At 41.3% G+C, this 13888-nt stretch overlaps 1 protein-coding gene across 14 annotated transcripts in view; it reads left to right on the forward strand.

Moving 5' to 3' along the window:
• GIPC2 (GIPC PDZ domain containing family member 2) overlaps positions 1–13888 on the forward strand; it is a 99978-nt gene that overhangs the window by 38490 nt on the left and 47600 nt on the right. For all 14 annotated transcript variants that reach the window (XR_015160328.1, XR_015160327.1, XM_086390739.1 and 11 more), the window contains one exon: positions 2970–3150. Coding sequence is in view for 12 of the 14 variants with exons in the window: in XM_086390739.1 (XP_086246865.1) it covers positions 2970–3150 (181 nt within the window). In the remaining 2 variants the exon portion in view is untranslated. The remainder of the gene's footprint in view (positions 1–2969; positions 3151–13888) is intronic.

Here is a 13888-nt window from a genome sequence, read left to right on the forward strand (position 1 = left end):
CACCTGGATTCTCACCTTGCTGCCTGCTGACTTCTGGTAATTGTCTTTCCACTCTCTGGACACTGATCTGGCTACCTGTGGCTACTCATAGGCTCTGGTTACCCTATATTCTGTTACTCTGCCCTTCATTTACTGGTTTGATTCATAGTTGTCTTTAAAATCTTTCAGTTTTATATAATGCTTATTTTATAAATAAAATGACAACAATAAGTCTTAAAAATGAAAAATATGTGGAGCTGAAATTTGTATAATGTAGGTCATCAAAGGAAAAATAGGTTCAAGATGTATCAAGAAATAAATTAGAATAAAAATTAAGAATGAGTTATAGATTTTCACATTCTCCAATGACTTAAAAATGGTGAGATGACAAAATATTAATTTTTTTCTTTGTTTCTTAAGCTCTAGTCTTTTGTTTAATTTCACTTATGTTTCTATGACAGTTTAGAAACTCCAATTGTACTGAGTGGTATCATGTGTTGTGGTTACCCTTGTTTGTTTCTGTAGCTTGTAAGTTGAATATGGATTTACTAAAGAAAATATTGTCAGATTATGAAATTTCAAGGTTTTTTGCTTTATAATTAATTACTTGTAATGATAATAATTTCCACTTGAATTGGCATTATTGTATCATTTGCATAAAGCATTTTAACAGTTATTACAGTGAACATAGCCATGTTCTTGAAATTGGGTGATAAAAAAGAAACCTACTATAGGATTTGGTATATTGTAATAAAGTTTAAAAATTAAAAATGACTAGCCTTCCTAGGTTAGTCTTCTACAACTTGTTTTTTCTTGTGACAATATTATGGAGATGCTAGGGTACATGGGATCAGTTTTTCTCTTAACTCTTGGACACAAGGATCAATCCTCTACTGACTCAGAAGATGTTGTTATTCTACCTGATAAAAATGCAGGATACACACAGATCTATTACACAATAACAGCTGCTGCTGCTAAGTCGATTCAGTCTTGTCCGACTCTGTGCGACCCCAGAGATGGAAGCCCACCAGGCTCCCCCATCCCTGGGATTCTCCAGGCAAGAGTACTGGAGTGGGGTGCCATTGCCTTCTCCAACACAATAACGGCAGCCCCTAATAATTCTATCGGGTCATTCTCAAAAAGGATTTGTGATGCCCAGGGCAGATTGTGGCCTGCATTTTGCCGTGTTCTTCAATGCTGTTGAAGAGTTTATGTATCTTCTGCTGGGTTGTTACCTGTGTAGAGTTTTGTGGAAGTTCTTGTCCCTAAAATTCTTTCAGAAATTATTAGTATTATCTTAGGGAGTCTTACGGAGAATGCAGTGGCACCCCACTGCAGTACTCTTGCCTGGAAAACCCCATGGACGGAGGAGCCTGGTAGGCTGCAGTCCATGGGGTCGCTGGGAGTTGGACACGACTGAGCGACTTCACTTTCACTTTTCACTCTCATGCATTGGAGAAGGAAATGACAACCCACTCCAGTGTTCTTGCCTGGAGAATCCCAGGGACAGGGGAGCCTGGTGGGCTGCCATCTATGGGGTCGCACAGAGTCGGACACGACTGAAGCGACTTAGCAGCAGCAGCAGCAGGGAGTCTTACATCTCATTTTGAAAGTCTGGACTATTGATGTATTGTTTTCATACCTGTGATAGGAGGGAATGGTAACCTGCTTCAGTATTCTTGCCTGCCTGGTGGGCTACAGTCCACAGGGTCACAAAGAGTCAACAGGACTGAGGTGACTTAGCACACACGCACACACCTATGATAGAGTTGCTGCTGCTGCTTCTGAGTCACTTCAGTCGTGTCTGACTCTGTGTGACCCCATAGACAGCAGCCCACCAGGCTCCCCTGTCCCTGGGATTCTCCAGGCAAGAACACTGGAGTGGGTTGCCATTTCCTTCTCCAATGCATGAAAGTGAAAAGTGAAAGTGAAGTTGCTCAGTCGTGCCCGACTCTTATCAACCTCATGGACTGCAGCCCACCAGGCTCCTCCATCCATGGGATTTTCCAAGCAAGAGTACTGGAGTGGGGTGCCATTGCCTTCTCCGATTATAGAGTTAGGAAATACCAATTTGGCATTTCTACTTGGGTCCTAAGTTCTCCTCACCTGAAATATATAAATAAAAAGTGATATGTAAATGAAAATCCTTCTCATTGGCTCCCCGGTGGTGACTACACCTATCTACTACATATCAATTTTCTTGGTTAAGGTTGTACTAATTCTTGTCTTGGCTTTGTAACTAGGGTTTAAAGAATGTAGTCAATAGAAAAAGCTCAAGCTTTATTCTGATGTAATGTACCTTAGTGATTGAGCAACAACAATAACAATGGGTCTCATGTTGAAATGATTCAACAACAATTTTCGGTAGGTATTGTGCTAGGCACAGGGCGTGCGATGGTGAATAAGAGCATCTCTATCCCCAAGGATATTACAGTTCAGTAGTGGAGTTTGTTGTTGTTTAGTTGCTAAGCCGTGTCCAACTCTTTTACCAGCCTGTGGACTGTAACCCTTCAAGCTCCTTTGTCCATGGAAAAGTGGAGGCTGACAAGAAAATGGGAAGTTGCACTGTGGTCTGTTGAACTTGGCAAGTTGCTTGATCTTCCTGATCTAAGACATGAGACTCTCATAAAGGTTGTTAAATGAGATCGTGACTGTAAAGTGCTTAGCTTCGAGCTCAGCACATGTAGCAGAAAGTACTACAGAGGCATGAGATTAGGCACCTTGCCTAATCTTGGAGGAATGGGCTGGCAGTTGTCAGGAAAAGCTGCTCAGAGGAGATGGTGACCTGATGAAGCTGAATTCTGAATGATAAAAAAGAATGTTTGGGAGCAGGATGCTTATCTTTGTTGTTTGGTCTTCTCTGTCTTTAACTGAACATTAAGCTGCATGGATGGGTTTTTGTCAATATATTATACATAATGTCTTACGAGCTTGAAAAGTAGTGTTGCATGTTGCTATTTTTTTTATTATTACCCTTAATTTTCTTTCAGAGAATTAAAGATGACAGCATAATTGATTCAGTTAAAACAATCTGTGTGGGGGATCACATTGAAGCCATCAATGGAGAAAATATCGTTGGGTGGCGTCACTTTGATGTTGCTAAGAAGTTAAAGGAACTAAAAAAAGAGGAACTCTTTACCTTGACATTAATAGAACCTAAGAAGGCCTTCGGTAAGTCATTTTAGCTTATCTTTCTCAGGGAACTGAGTACTGTGATATGGTGTCATGTGCTTTTGAATATCAGTTAAGAACATAGGAAATGATAGACAACTCTACTTATAAGGAAAACAAACATAAAAGGAGAAAAAAAATGCTTAGAAGAACATTTTCTTAAAAGGGCATTTGGAGTTATGAAGTCTAATGTCTAGTGACTATGAATTTGTTCCAAGCTCGAAGAACAGCACACTGCATTGATTCATCTTGCTGAGCAGGGAGATGTTTGACTGAGCTCTCTAAACAGTAGTAACTGTCATTCAAGGACCTCAGTAGCAGAAACTGTAGTTACACATAGAATTGGTATTTAAAGTAGCTATCTAGTCTATTTTAAATACTTCCTTCAATACTTTTCCTCCACTGGCATTTTGAACTTGGCAGCATGGAATGGTAGGGAACTGCTTCTGCTTTGGTGTGGCATCTGTACTCGCTTGGTTTTAGCCATGGCAGCTGTGTTCCAACTGTTGTTCAAACCCCCAGGGCCATCTCATCTACAGGAAAATGTGCCAGCCTCTCTCTCTCACTACCCTTAATCACAGCACTATTTTAATGAGCCAAATGATGGCCTAGTGTTCATCAGTGTTAAAATATCTTCAGCAGAATCATCCTAGGCCTGCCCTTACTCATCCGTGACTCCACCTACCTTATGTTCTTTCGTCTATCGCACAACATAAAGATTCCTTATAGTTTGTTTCCAGTGTCTGTTTTCTCAGGGCAGTTAATGACAGTGATGGGAGAATGTGGCAGGTCTGGACAATTTTATTTCCCCACCCTTAACAAGTAAGGGGCAGATCCTAGACATATGAAATTGAAAAAATTTCTCTGGCTTCCAAGTGGTTCTGTGCCATGTAATAGAAATGTGGTGTAGGTGGCATTGCTTGTGGGAGACAGAGTTCCAAGAAGATGTCAGAAAAGGATGTCTTATGCCCTTGCTGCTCCGGGAGAGGCCATTCTAGGAACTACTGCTGTAGATACCATGATTCTAGATGGTGTATTATAGCATCTGAGCTCACTTACCACAGAGGAAGGTGGGCCAGCACTCAGATTTCCATCTAGCAGCTCCTTCTTTTTTCTTTTTTTCACTTAAAAAAACCTTTTATTTTGTATTGGAGTATAGCCAATTAACAATGTTGTGATAGTTTCAGGTGGACAGCAACGGGACTCAGCCACACATATACATGTATGCATTCTCCCCCAAACTCCTCTCCCACCTGGGCTGCCACATAACATTGAGCAGAGTTCTCTGTGCTGTACAGTAGGCCCTTGATGGCTATCCAGTTTAAATATAGCACTGTGTACATGTCGATCCCAAACTCCCTAACTATTTCTCCCCCCAATCCTTTCCCCTGACAATGATAACTTTGTTCTGTAAGTCTGTTTTTGTTTTGCAAATAACTTTATTTGTATAATTTCTTTTTAGATTCCACATATAAGGGATGTCATATGATATTTCTCTTTCTTGGACTTACTCCACTCAGTGTGACAATTTCTAGGTCCATCCATGTTGTTGAAAATGACATTATTTCATTCTTTTTAATGGTTGGGTAATATTTCATTGTATATATGTACCACATCTTCTTTATTCATTCCTCTGTCGATGGACATTTAGGTTGCTTCCATGTCTTGGCTATTGTAAACAACGTTAGCAGCTCCTTTTGAAATGGCTTTGTTTAGTAACCAGCTTCCCAGACATCATAGCATATAGAATGATAGGACGTAGGCAGTTTAAGATAAATAGTATTTGATTTAGGTTCTTTGTAAATCTAAGTTTTTCTCTTAGAACAATTCAAGTAATATAGTTTCTTTCTATATTTATCTCTACCACAATCTATTTTCCAGAGTTAATCTCTTCCTATTTTTCCTTGTCTGCATATAAATTTTGTGATCCCTATGTTTTTTTGTAGAGAGTTGCTGATACACCTTAAGTTGGATGTTAGGTTGATAATAGTCTTGGATGTTACACAGAGGTCATTGTATTTAGCTATTCCTGCTCTATGATTTGGAGAAGGCAATGGCACCCCACTCCAGTACTCTTGCCTGGAAAATCCCATGGACAGAGGAGCCTGGTAGGCTGCAGTCCATGGGGTTGCTAAGAGTCAGATACGACTGAGCGACTTCACTTTCACTTTTCACTTTCATGCATTGGAGAAGGAAATGGCAACCCACTCCAGTGTTCTTGCCTGGAGAATCCCAGGGATGGTGGAGCCTGGTGGGCTGCCGTCTATGGGGTCGCACAGAGTCAGACACGACTGAAGCGACTTAGCAGCAGCAGCAGCAGCAGCTCCATGATTAGAGTTTTCCTTCAATATTTGAGACACATGTGTAGATAGTTGGTGTACTTTACTGCCTTACATGCCTGCAGTGGCTGAACCTGGTCTTTGCTTCATGTGAATTCCATGGACAAATTTGAAAAGGACAATGAATAGGTTTTTCCTAATGAGGTTACGTTATTTTGGCAGCTCACATTCTGGTGATAAAGGTTAAGGTACCTAGAGATTGATTTGGGAGCAGTAACAAGTTTTTGTTTTCCAAGGTTTCAAAGGCAGCTTCACTCAATTTAACCCAAATTATACCTGCTGGTCTATATGCATTTTCCACTCTGTTGATTGATCTTTGCCTCTGGGCTCTAGCCTGGGGTCTTTTAGAATAGGACTGGTTTCTCTGCCTAGCTTTGAGCCCTTAATTTTGGTGCCTTTCTTTTTTGCCTCTTGGATAAAAGCAATTCATTTGTTTCTCATCCTGTGACCTTTTTCCAGCACTTAGCTTTTCGCTGGGAAGGCAGTATACATCAGGAGGTTCATGGGGGACCAGTCTTGGCCCCATTTTCTCCATCCCAATCTTATCTTTTGCTATGTTTCCTTCCCGCCTGTGTTTTTCTAGCATTTTCATTGATGAATTGATTCAAATGTAAAGTTCTTCATGATTATCTGACTCTCTGTCATCTTGGATTGCTACCAGGAGAAAGGGCCAGTCTAGGTAAGGCAGAATTTTATAGCTTCAGCCAAGATGACCTAAGTCATTTCTGGGACTTTACCAAAAGCTGTCAGAAATAGCCACACACTCCAGTGTCTTGACGTTTTCCTACCAACTTCCCAACAATTTAGCTGGGGAAGGCATGTGGACTGTGTCCCAAAATACGGGAGGGAATAATGTAGTTGGCAGCGATGTGCTTACACAGCAGATACAATGAGCTGCTGATGAGAAACTCCTTGCTGCCCACTCTATTTCTATATTTTACATTCACCACTACCAACACCCAACTTCTGGGGTCCATATATGTGTCCAGATTCTTTGAGAGCTACACAATAAGCACTTTCTAACGTTAGGAAATGTCAGTTTTTGGAGAGACTATCAGTTTGGTCTCAGAAACAAAGACAGTTCAATCAAGTCTTGGAAAGGTAGGAACCAAGCCTGTTTCAGGGATGTATGAACCAGGAACCCTTCATGCTGCTGCTGCTGCTAAGTCACTTCCAATGCATGTATCTTTAGGTTACTCCAATTAGGATTCAAATTCCTTGGAGGGGGAGTTTATTAGGTCATATGTCCATCTTGATAGCAGAGAAGGCAGGCTACTTAACTGACAGGTGAACAGTGAAGGGGAGGAACTTTCTTTTTGGGTAGGAAAAGGCAGATTTCCATGCCTTTAAACCATTTCTTTGGAGAAGGCAGTGGCAACCCACTCCAGTACTCTTGCCTGGAAAATCCCATGGACGGAGGAGCCTGGTAGGCTGCAGTCCATGGGGTCGAGAAGAGTCGGGCATGACTGAACGACTTCACTTTCACTTTTCACTTTCTTGCATTGGAGAAGGAAATGGCAACCCACTCCAGTATTCTTGCCTGGAGAATCCCAGGGATGGGGGAGCCTGGTGGGCTGCCGTCTATGGGGTCACACAGAGTCGGGCACGACTGAAGTGACTTAGCAGCAAACCATTTCTTTAAGCTGTTACACGTCTTTTAGGTAAAGAAGTGTTTGTTTTCTTTTGACTTTGATTCTAGCCATGCATGATGCTATCAGTCTGAGCATATCAGAATGAGTCTGGAGAGAAAGAGAATATTGTCAACTGGCTTTAGGTGTCCAATCTTAAGGATTTTATTATTCCACTAAGTGTTGGGTTCTGTATAAATGGCTCTTTAGTACAGGGCCATCTGGAGACCATGACAATATCAAGCTCTCTTTCAGGGAAGGGCTAAAACTCTTCTTGATGCTGGCCACCAAACTTGGAAGGGGCTTCACTCCATAGATTTGGACTGCACTCCTGGAAGACCCTTCATTTATATATTCCACAAATAATTTGAAAATCGGCTGTGTTCCAGGTACTCTGCTAGGCATGGCAGATATTAAGAAAGAAGACTTAATGTATAGCTCCTGCCTTTTGAGGCACTCACAGCCTAGGAGGCTGTCATGGACTGAATCATGTCCCCCTAATATTTGTATGTTGAAGTCCTAGTCTCCAGTACCTCAGAATGTGATTATATTTGGAGATAGGATCTCTAGTGAGGTGACTAAGTTAAAATGAGGTCATCAGAGTGGCTCCTGGTGCAATATGACTGGTGTATTTATAAGAAGAGGAAATTTGGACATGGAGGCACATAGAGGGAGAATACCATGTGAACATAAAGACAGCCAAATGCAAACCAAGGAGATAGACCTCAGAAGAAAGTGACCCTGGCAACAGACTTCTGGCTTCCATAACTGTAAGAAAACAAGCTTTTGTTGTTTAAGCTATGTGGTTCTTCATTGTGATAGTGCTGGGAAATTGAGGCAGAGGCCAATAAGCAAAAAAAAAAAAAGAAAGAAAGAAAGAAAGAAAGAAAATATAGTGCAAGTTCTTTTACTATGGCAGTAGATCTTGGACTTCCTGACAATATAGAAGGTATAGGTAAGGTATCTTAGCAGTTCTTTGGCCCTGGGCAGATGGTAAGAACATACTGATATGTTTTCATTTAACAAATAATTGAGTAATTAGCATACAATGGTCTTAGGGTACAAGTTTGCTGGGGTAATAGTCATTGTTTATTGAGAGTCTCCTGTGTGTTCCATTACCACACTACATAATTGGTATATCCATAAATAAGACCAGTTCTTGCCTTCAAGAAACTCATATTTAGTGGGAAGAGATAGATACAAAAAATTTCAATAAAGGATGTTAGAAGTGATAGAAGGTACTGGAGGTCTTAAAGATGGGATATATCAAACCAACCAAGGAGTTTAGAAAAAGCTTCCTGGAGAAGGAATTTGAGCTGAATCTTAAGAGGCTGACTCAGAGAACAAATTAGACAAGGTTGTCCTAGGATGTAGGACTAGAATAAGCAATGTGCAGAATCACAGAGCAGTGTTGTGTATCTCAGAATATGATGTCTTGGGGGTGTGATTAGAATAGAGGTTCTGGTGGTGGTGTGGCAAGAGAAGAAGCTCAAGAGTCACTGTGACCAAATTATCAAGGGCCTTATGTATGCAGCTAAAGAGTGGACAGTGGAGAACCACTGGGGGGTTAGGCAGTGGAGAACCTTAATGAGACTTGGATTTTAGATAGGTATTTTGGAGACGTGTCAGAAGCTAAGGCATGATTTAGAGGTCAGGAAATCAATAAAGACTGTTGTGTTGAGAAGAAGAAAGATGAAATCCTGAATGAAGGCAGTACCAGTAGGTATGGAGATAAGAAATGGTTTCTTGGAACAGACAGTAGTGTGCTGGAGCCATTCATACCCATCTGTTTCAATTCCACGTTCAGTGGCATCAAGTTGGTTGCTTGAAATTGGCCCTGGGTGGGTGTTTACATCATGGAAATAGGCAAGTGCTGCAAGTCAGGGCTGCTGCTGCTTATTTTTTTTTTAATTTGGAAGGTCGATTGTCAAACATTTACCTGCATACCACTGAATATTTGTTTGTTTGCCCCAGGTCATAGTTGAAGAATGCAGGATCTTCCATCTTCACTGTGGTAGTGGGATCTTTAGTTGTAGCATGTGGGGTCTAGTTCCCTGACCAGGAATCGAACCCAGGGCCCCTGCATGGGATCACCAACCACCACTGAATATTAAGAACGTAGACTTGGTAACCCATTGGATGTAAAGATATAGGAAAAGAAATCACAAATTGTGACTCACAGATTTGTGGATTGTGTGTTGCCATTCTTTGAGAGGAGGAAAACTGGAAAAGAAAGATTTAGGTGAGGAGACAGGGAAAAGAGATTGTACTTACAGTGCAATTTTGAGTCTTAAGAGTTTGAAATCTGTGGGGCAATTCAGCTGGCTATCTGTAAGAGGTAGGTGAGCATTTAGAATTGGGACCTACAGAATGGGATTTCTGAGTACTTTGAAGCCATGGAAATAAAATCCAGTTACCAGAGTAATAAGAGAAAAATGACAAGACCAGAGCTGTGGGGGAACCCTGCATTTAAGGACTAGAAAGAATAGTCAGCACAGTGAGGAATGGCTGGACATGGAGAAGCCAGTCTCTGGCTGGCCTTTACCCAAGCACTCAGGAGCAAGTCACTTGTCTCAAGAACAGATGCGCCATTGCAGTTTTCCTAACTTGGCTGTGGGGCTCTGAAGGAGGAATAATGGCTATTATTATAAAACATACCCTCAGAATCACCTCTGCTGGTTTAAATCACTGTTTTCAGCTAGTAGGTCTCAACCAGTGTGTTGAGAACACAAAATAGAATAGAATTGGAAATTTCATAGTGCTTTGTGCCTAGTAAGGGTAAGTGTTTTGGTTTCAATGTTTTCATATATGCATATATGTGTATTTCAGTTAGGTATGTATTTATGGGTCATGATATAATGTATATGGGCTTCCCTGGTGGGTCAACTGGTAAAGAATTTGCCTGCAATGCAGGAGTCCCCAGTTTGATCCCTGGGTTTGGAAGATCTCCCAGGGAGGGGATAGGCTACCCACTCCAGTATTCTTGGGCTTCCCTGGTGACTTAGACCGTAAAGAATCCGCCTGCAATGCAGGAGACCTGGGTTCAGTCCCTGGGTTGAGAAGATCCCCTGGAGGAGGGCATAGCAACCCACACCAGTGTTCTTTCCTGGAGAATTCCCATGGACGGAGGAGCCTGAGGGGCTACAGTCCATGAGGTTGCAAAGAGTCAGACACGACTGAGCGACTAAGCGCGCGCACGCGCGCACACACAAACACACACACACACACACACTATATATATATATTTCTCACTTTGTATCACAGTAGCAACTGGTTTAAATGACTCCCTTGTTAGAACCTTGTGATTTAATGGGAAATCTTATTCATACCTAACATGGTTTCTCCTGGTCAGCTGCTTTCAGATCCAAATTTTCCTCCTTCTAGCTAGGAGTTGATGGCAGCCTTCCCAGTCCTTATCAAGTAGCGGCTGGAATGCCTCTAGTGGTAATTTTTTTTTTTTTTTAGGGCATGGCTCACTTCCTTTCCTCTTTTGCCAGTGAAAAGGAACATGTCTCCACAATGAGCTCAACCCTCCAGAGTCTGCCCTGTAAACCTAAGTTTCCCAAGGCTATGAAAATTCATTCTTCCATTTAACTGGCTTTAGTATCAGACTTGCTCAACTAGTTTGTTTTCCTATGAGGTCTTTGATAAATATTATGAGACTTTGATTCAGTTTTATTTAGATGAGTCTCCACTTCACTTATCCTGGAGAATTTCTTTACTTTGTTATTGTTGCCCTTTATGGAAAGAGGTTTGTGGAAGGAGGTCTGAAATATTTCTGTGAAGTGTTTTGAAAACCAAAAAGGGAGTTGAAAGAATGTGTGCCTCCTAAAGCATTGATAGTCTTTGTTTTGAGGTTAGATTTTGTTACAGATCTCTGGGCTCTGTCTTCTTTTAGAGACCTCATTTCTGTGCTGTGTGCCCATCAGAATAGGATGTTCAGTATGTGAAGTACGTCCGAGTCCTTTGAGTCATTCACAGCTGGAAAACTCGGACCTCATCTTTGTGATTCAGCCTAACGGATGTGTTCATTTTCAAGGACTAAGTCTATTTGCTATTAAGGGAAACTCTATGACTTTTTAGATAGACACTTCAAACACTTAAAAAATAATTTCTATTATTCATGGTATTTCGAGTGAACATTATTCAAGCAACAGTGCTTTTGGTACTTTTATATGTACTAAGGCATATGTTGCTAAAGGGACACCAAAGTGTAAGTAGTTAAATCCATAGACTCTGCCACATCTGGGCTGTGTGTTAATATGATATTGGATGAATTAATCTTTCTGTGTTTTGGTTTCCTTCCACAAAAATAAAGATCATAGCATCAACAACATTGGGCTGTTGTGAGGATTAAATGACTAAACACATGAAAATAATTGTAGAATAATCCCTGCTGCATAGAAGTGTTTGGTAAAAGTTAGCTGCTAGTATTACTGTTATCTTGAAGGTATAGCCCTTTCTTTAAGGAGTAATTTTATTTTATTTTGAAAACTATTTATTTATTTGGCCACTCCAGCTCGTAGTTGCAGCATGTGGGATCTTTGATCTTTGTTGCAATATGTGGGATATTTAGTTGCAGCCTGGGGGATCTAGTTCCCTGACCAGAGATTGAATCTGTGCCCCCTGCATTGGGAGTATGGAGTCTTAACCGCTGGACTGCCAGGGAAGTAAAGAGTAATTTTAGCAATAAAATGAGCCCACATGAAGCAAGGAAAGCAAAGTGGGTGAGTTGGTGATTAGCAAGTGTTTGTTGAGAGCTCTGGCCCTCTTCTGTATCCTGGAAGGACAGATGGTAAATCACATCTCATATCAAATAATGAAATATATCAGTATGTCATTGTCATAGCTGCCATTCACTTTCCTAAGTACTTTCTAAATTGGAAATAATTTAATCCTTACAACCATTCTAAAAGGTTAGGCAATCTGTCCAAGGTTTTAGAGCTGGCTAGTGAGGGAGGGAGGTAGGCTTCTAACCCTGCAATGAGCCTCCAGAGCCAGCTTCCTAACACTTATTATGGATGAGTCAGCATGTTTTTATTCTCCTCAAGGAGCTTGCAACTTACATAAAGAGGCAAGTACATTAACACTCAAGTAGTTCTACCAATAGCAGTCATAGTTACCATTTGCAGCAATATGGTATAAAGAATAAGAGAATATTAGAAGCAATATGGTATAATGAATAAGAGCATAGATTCTGAGCCAGACTGCTTGGGTTGAATTCCTGTCTCTGCTGCTTACTTCTTATGTGATCTTGGACTACTTACTTATTCCCTTCTATGTCTGTTTGAAGTGAAGTGAAAGTGTTAGTCACTCAGTATTGTCCAACTCTTTGTGACCTGCCAGGCTCCTCTGTCCATAGAACTTTCCAGGCAAGAATACTAAGTGGGTTGCCATTTCCTTCACCAGGGGATTTTCCCGACTCAGTGATTGAATACGAGTCTTCTGCATTGCCTATGGGTTCTTTTCCCCTGAGCCACTGCGGAAGCCCCATGTCTGTTTACTTATCCATAAAGTGTCGTGGGGGTTGAATGAGTTAATATATGTAAATCACACACAATAATGCTTGACACATAGTGCTACATAAATGTAAGTCATTGCTACTAGGATTTCTACTATTCTGGCTTGACTTAATCCTTGTGTTGTTCCTATGAGGATTTTCCTGATAAGTAAACTGAGGTTTTGGGCAGTTTTATACCTCCTGGAGGTCATTTAGTGCAAGTATAGTACTCCATTCTTGTTTACTCCTGAGGCTTCTGTTCTTAACATTCTGTGTTACTGTCTGTTTGACAGTGGTGGTAATGGTGGTGGTTTAGTTGCTAAGTTGTGTTCAACACTTGCCACTCCAGGGACTGTAGCCCACTAGGCTTCTCTATCCATGGGATTTCCCAGGCAAGAATATTGGAATGGGTTGCCATTTCATTCTCCAGGGAATCTTCTCAACCCAGGGACTGAACCTGAGTCTCCTGCATTGCAGTTGGATTCTTGACTGACTGAGCCACCAGAATAGCCCCTTTCTTAGAATATAATGCAAACCATATGATCTATATGCTGTAATACAGACTTAAACAAAGCATAGTTCAGCTGAGAGCTGATATTCCATGGTTGGGAATGGTCTTGAGGCTGAGAGTGAGGGAGGCTAGAAGATGTGGTAAGATTGGGAAGGCATTTCCCCAACAAATAAGCCATGGGACAGATAGCTTTAGCATGTCCCAACAGTATCGAAGACCAGTGTCCCAGTTGAGTTCAGTAGCTTAGGTGTGTCTGATTCTTTGTGACTCCATGGACTGCAGCGCACCAGGCTTGCCTGTCCATCACCAACTCCTGTAGCTTACTCAAACTCTTGTCCATTGAGTCGGTGATGCCATCCAATCATCTCATCCGCTGTCATCCCCTTTTCCTCCCCACCTTCAATCTTTCCCAGCACCAGGGTCTTTTCCAGTGAGTCAGTTCTTCACATCAGATGGCCAAAGTATTGGAGTTTCAGCTTCAGCATCAGTCCTTCCAATGAATATTTAGGACTAATTTCCTTTAGGATGAACTGGTTGGATCTCCTTGCAGTCCAAGGAACTCTGAAGAGTCTTCTCCAACACCACAGTTCAAAAGCATCAATTCTTTGTCACTCAGCTTTCTTTATAGTCCAATTCACACATCCATACATGACCACTGGAAAAACCTTTGACTAGACAGACCTTTGTTGGTAAAGTAATGTCTCTGCTTTTTAATATACTATCTAGGTTGGTCATAATTTTTCTTCCAAGGAGCAAACAT

Source organism: Bos grunniens, chromosome 3 (genome assembly GCF_055505025.1).
Source record: "Bos grunniens cultivar Pamir isolate PY7600 chromosome 3, Bosgru_T2T1.0, whole genome shotgun sequence".
Classification (NCBI taxonomy): Eukaryota; Metazoa; Chordata; class Mammalia; order Artiodactyla; family Bovidae; genus Bos; species Bos grunniens.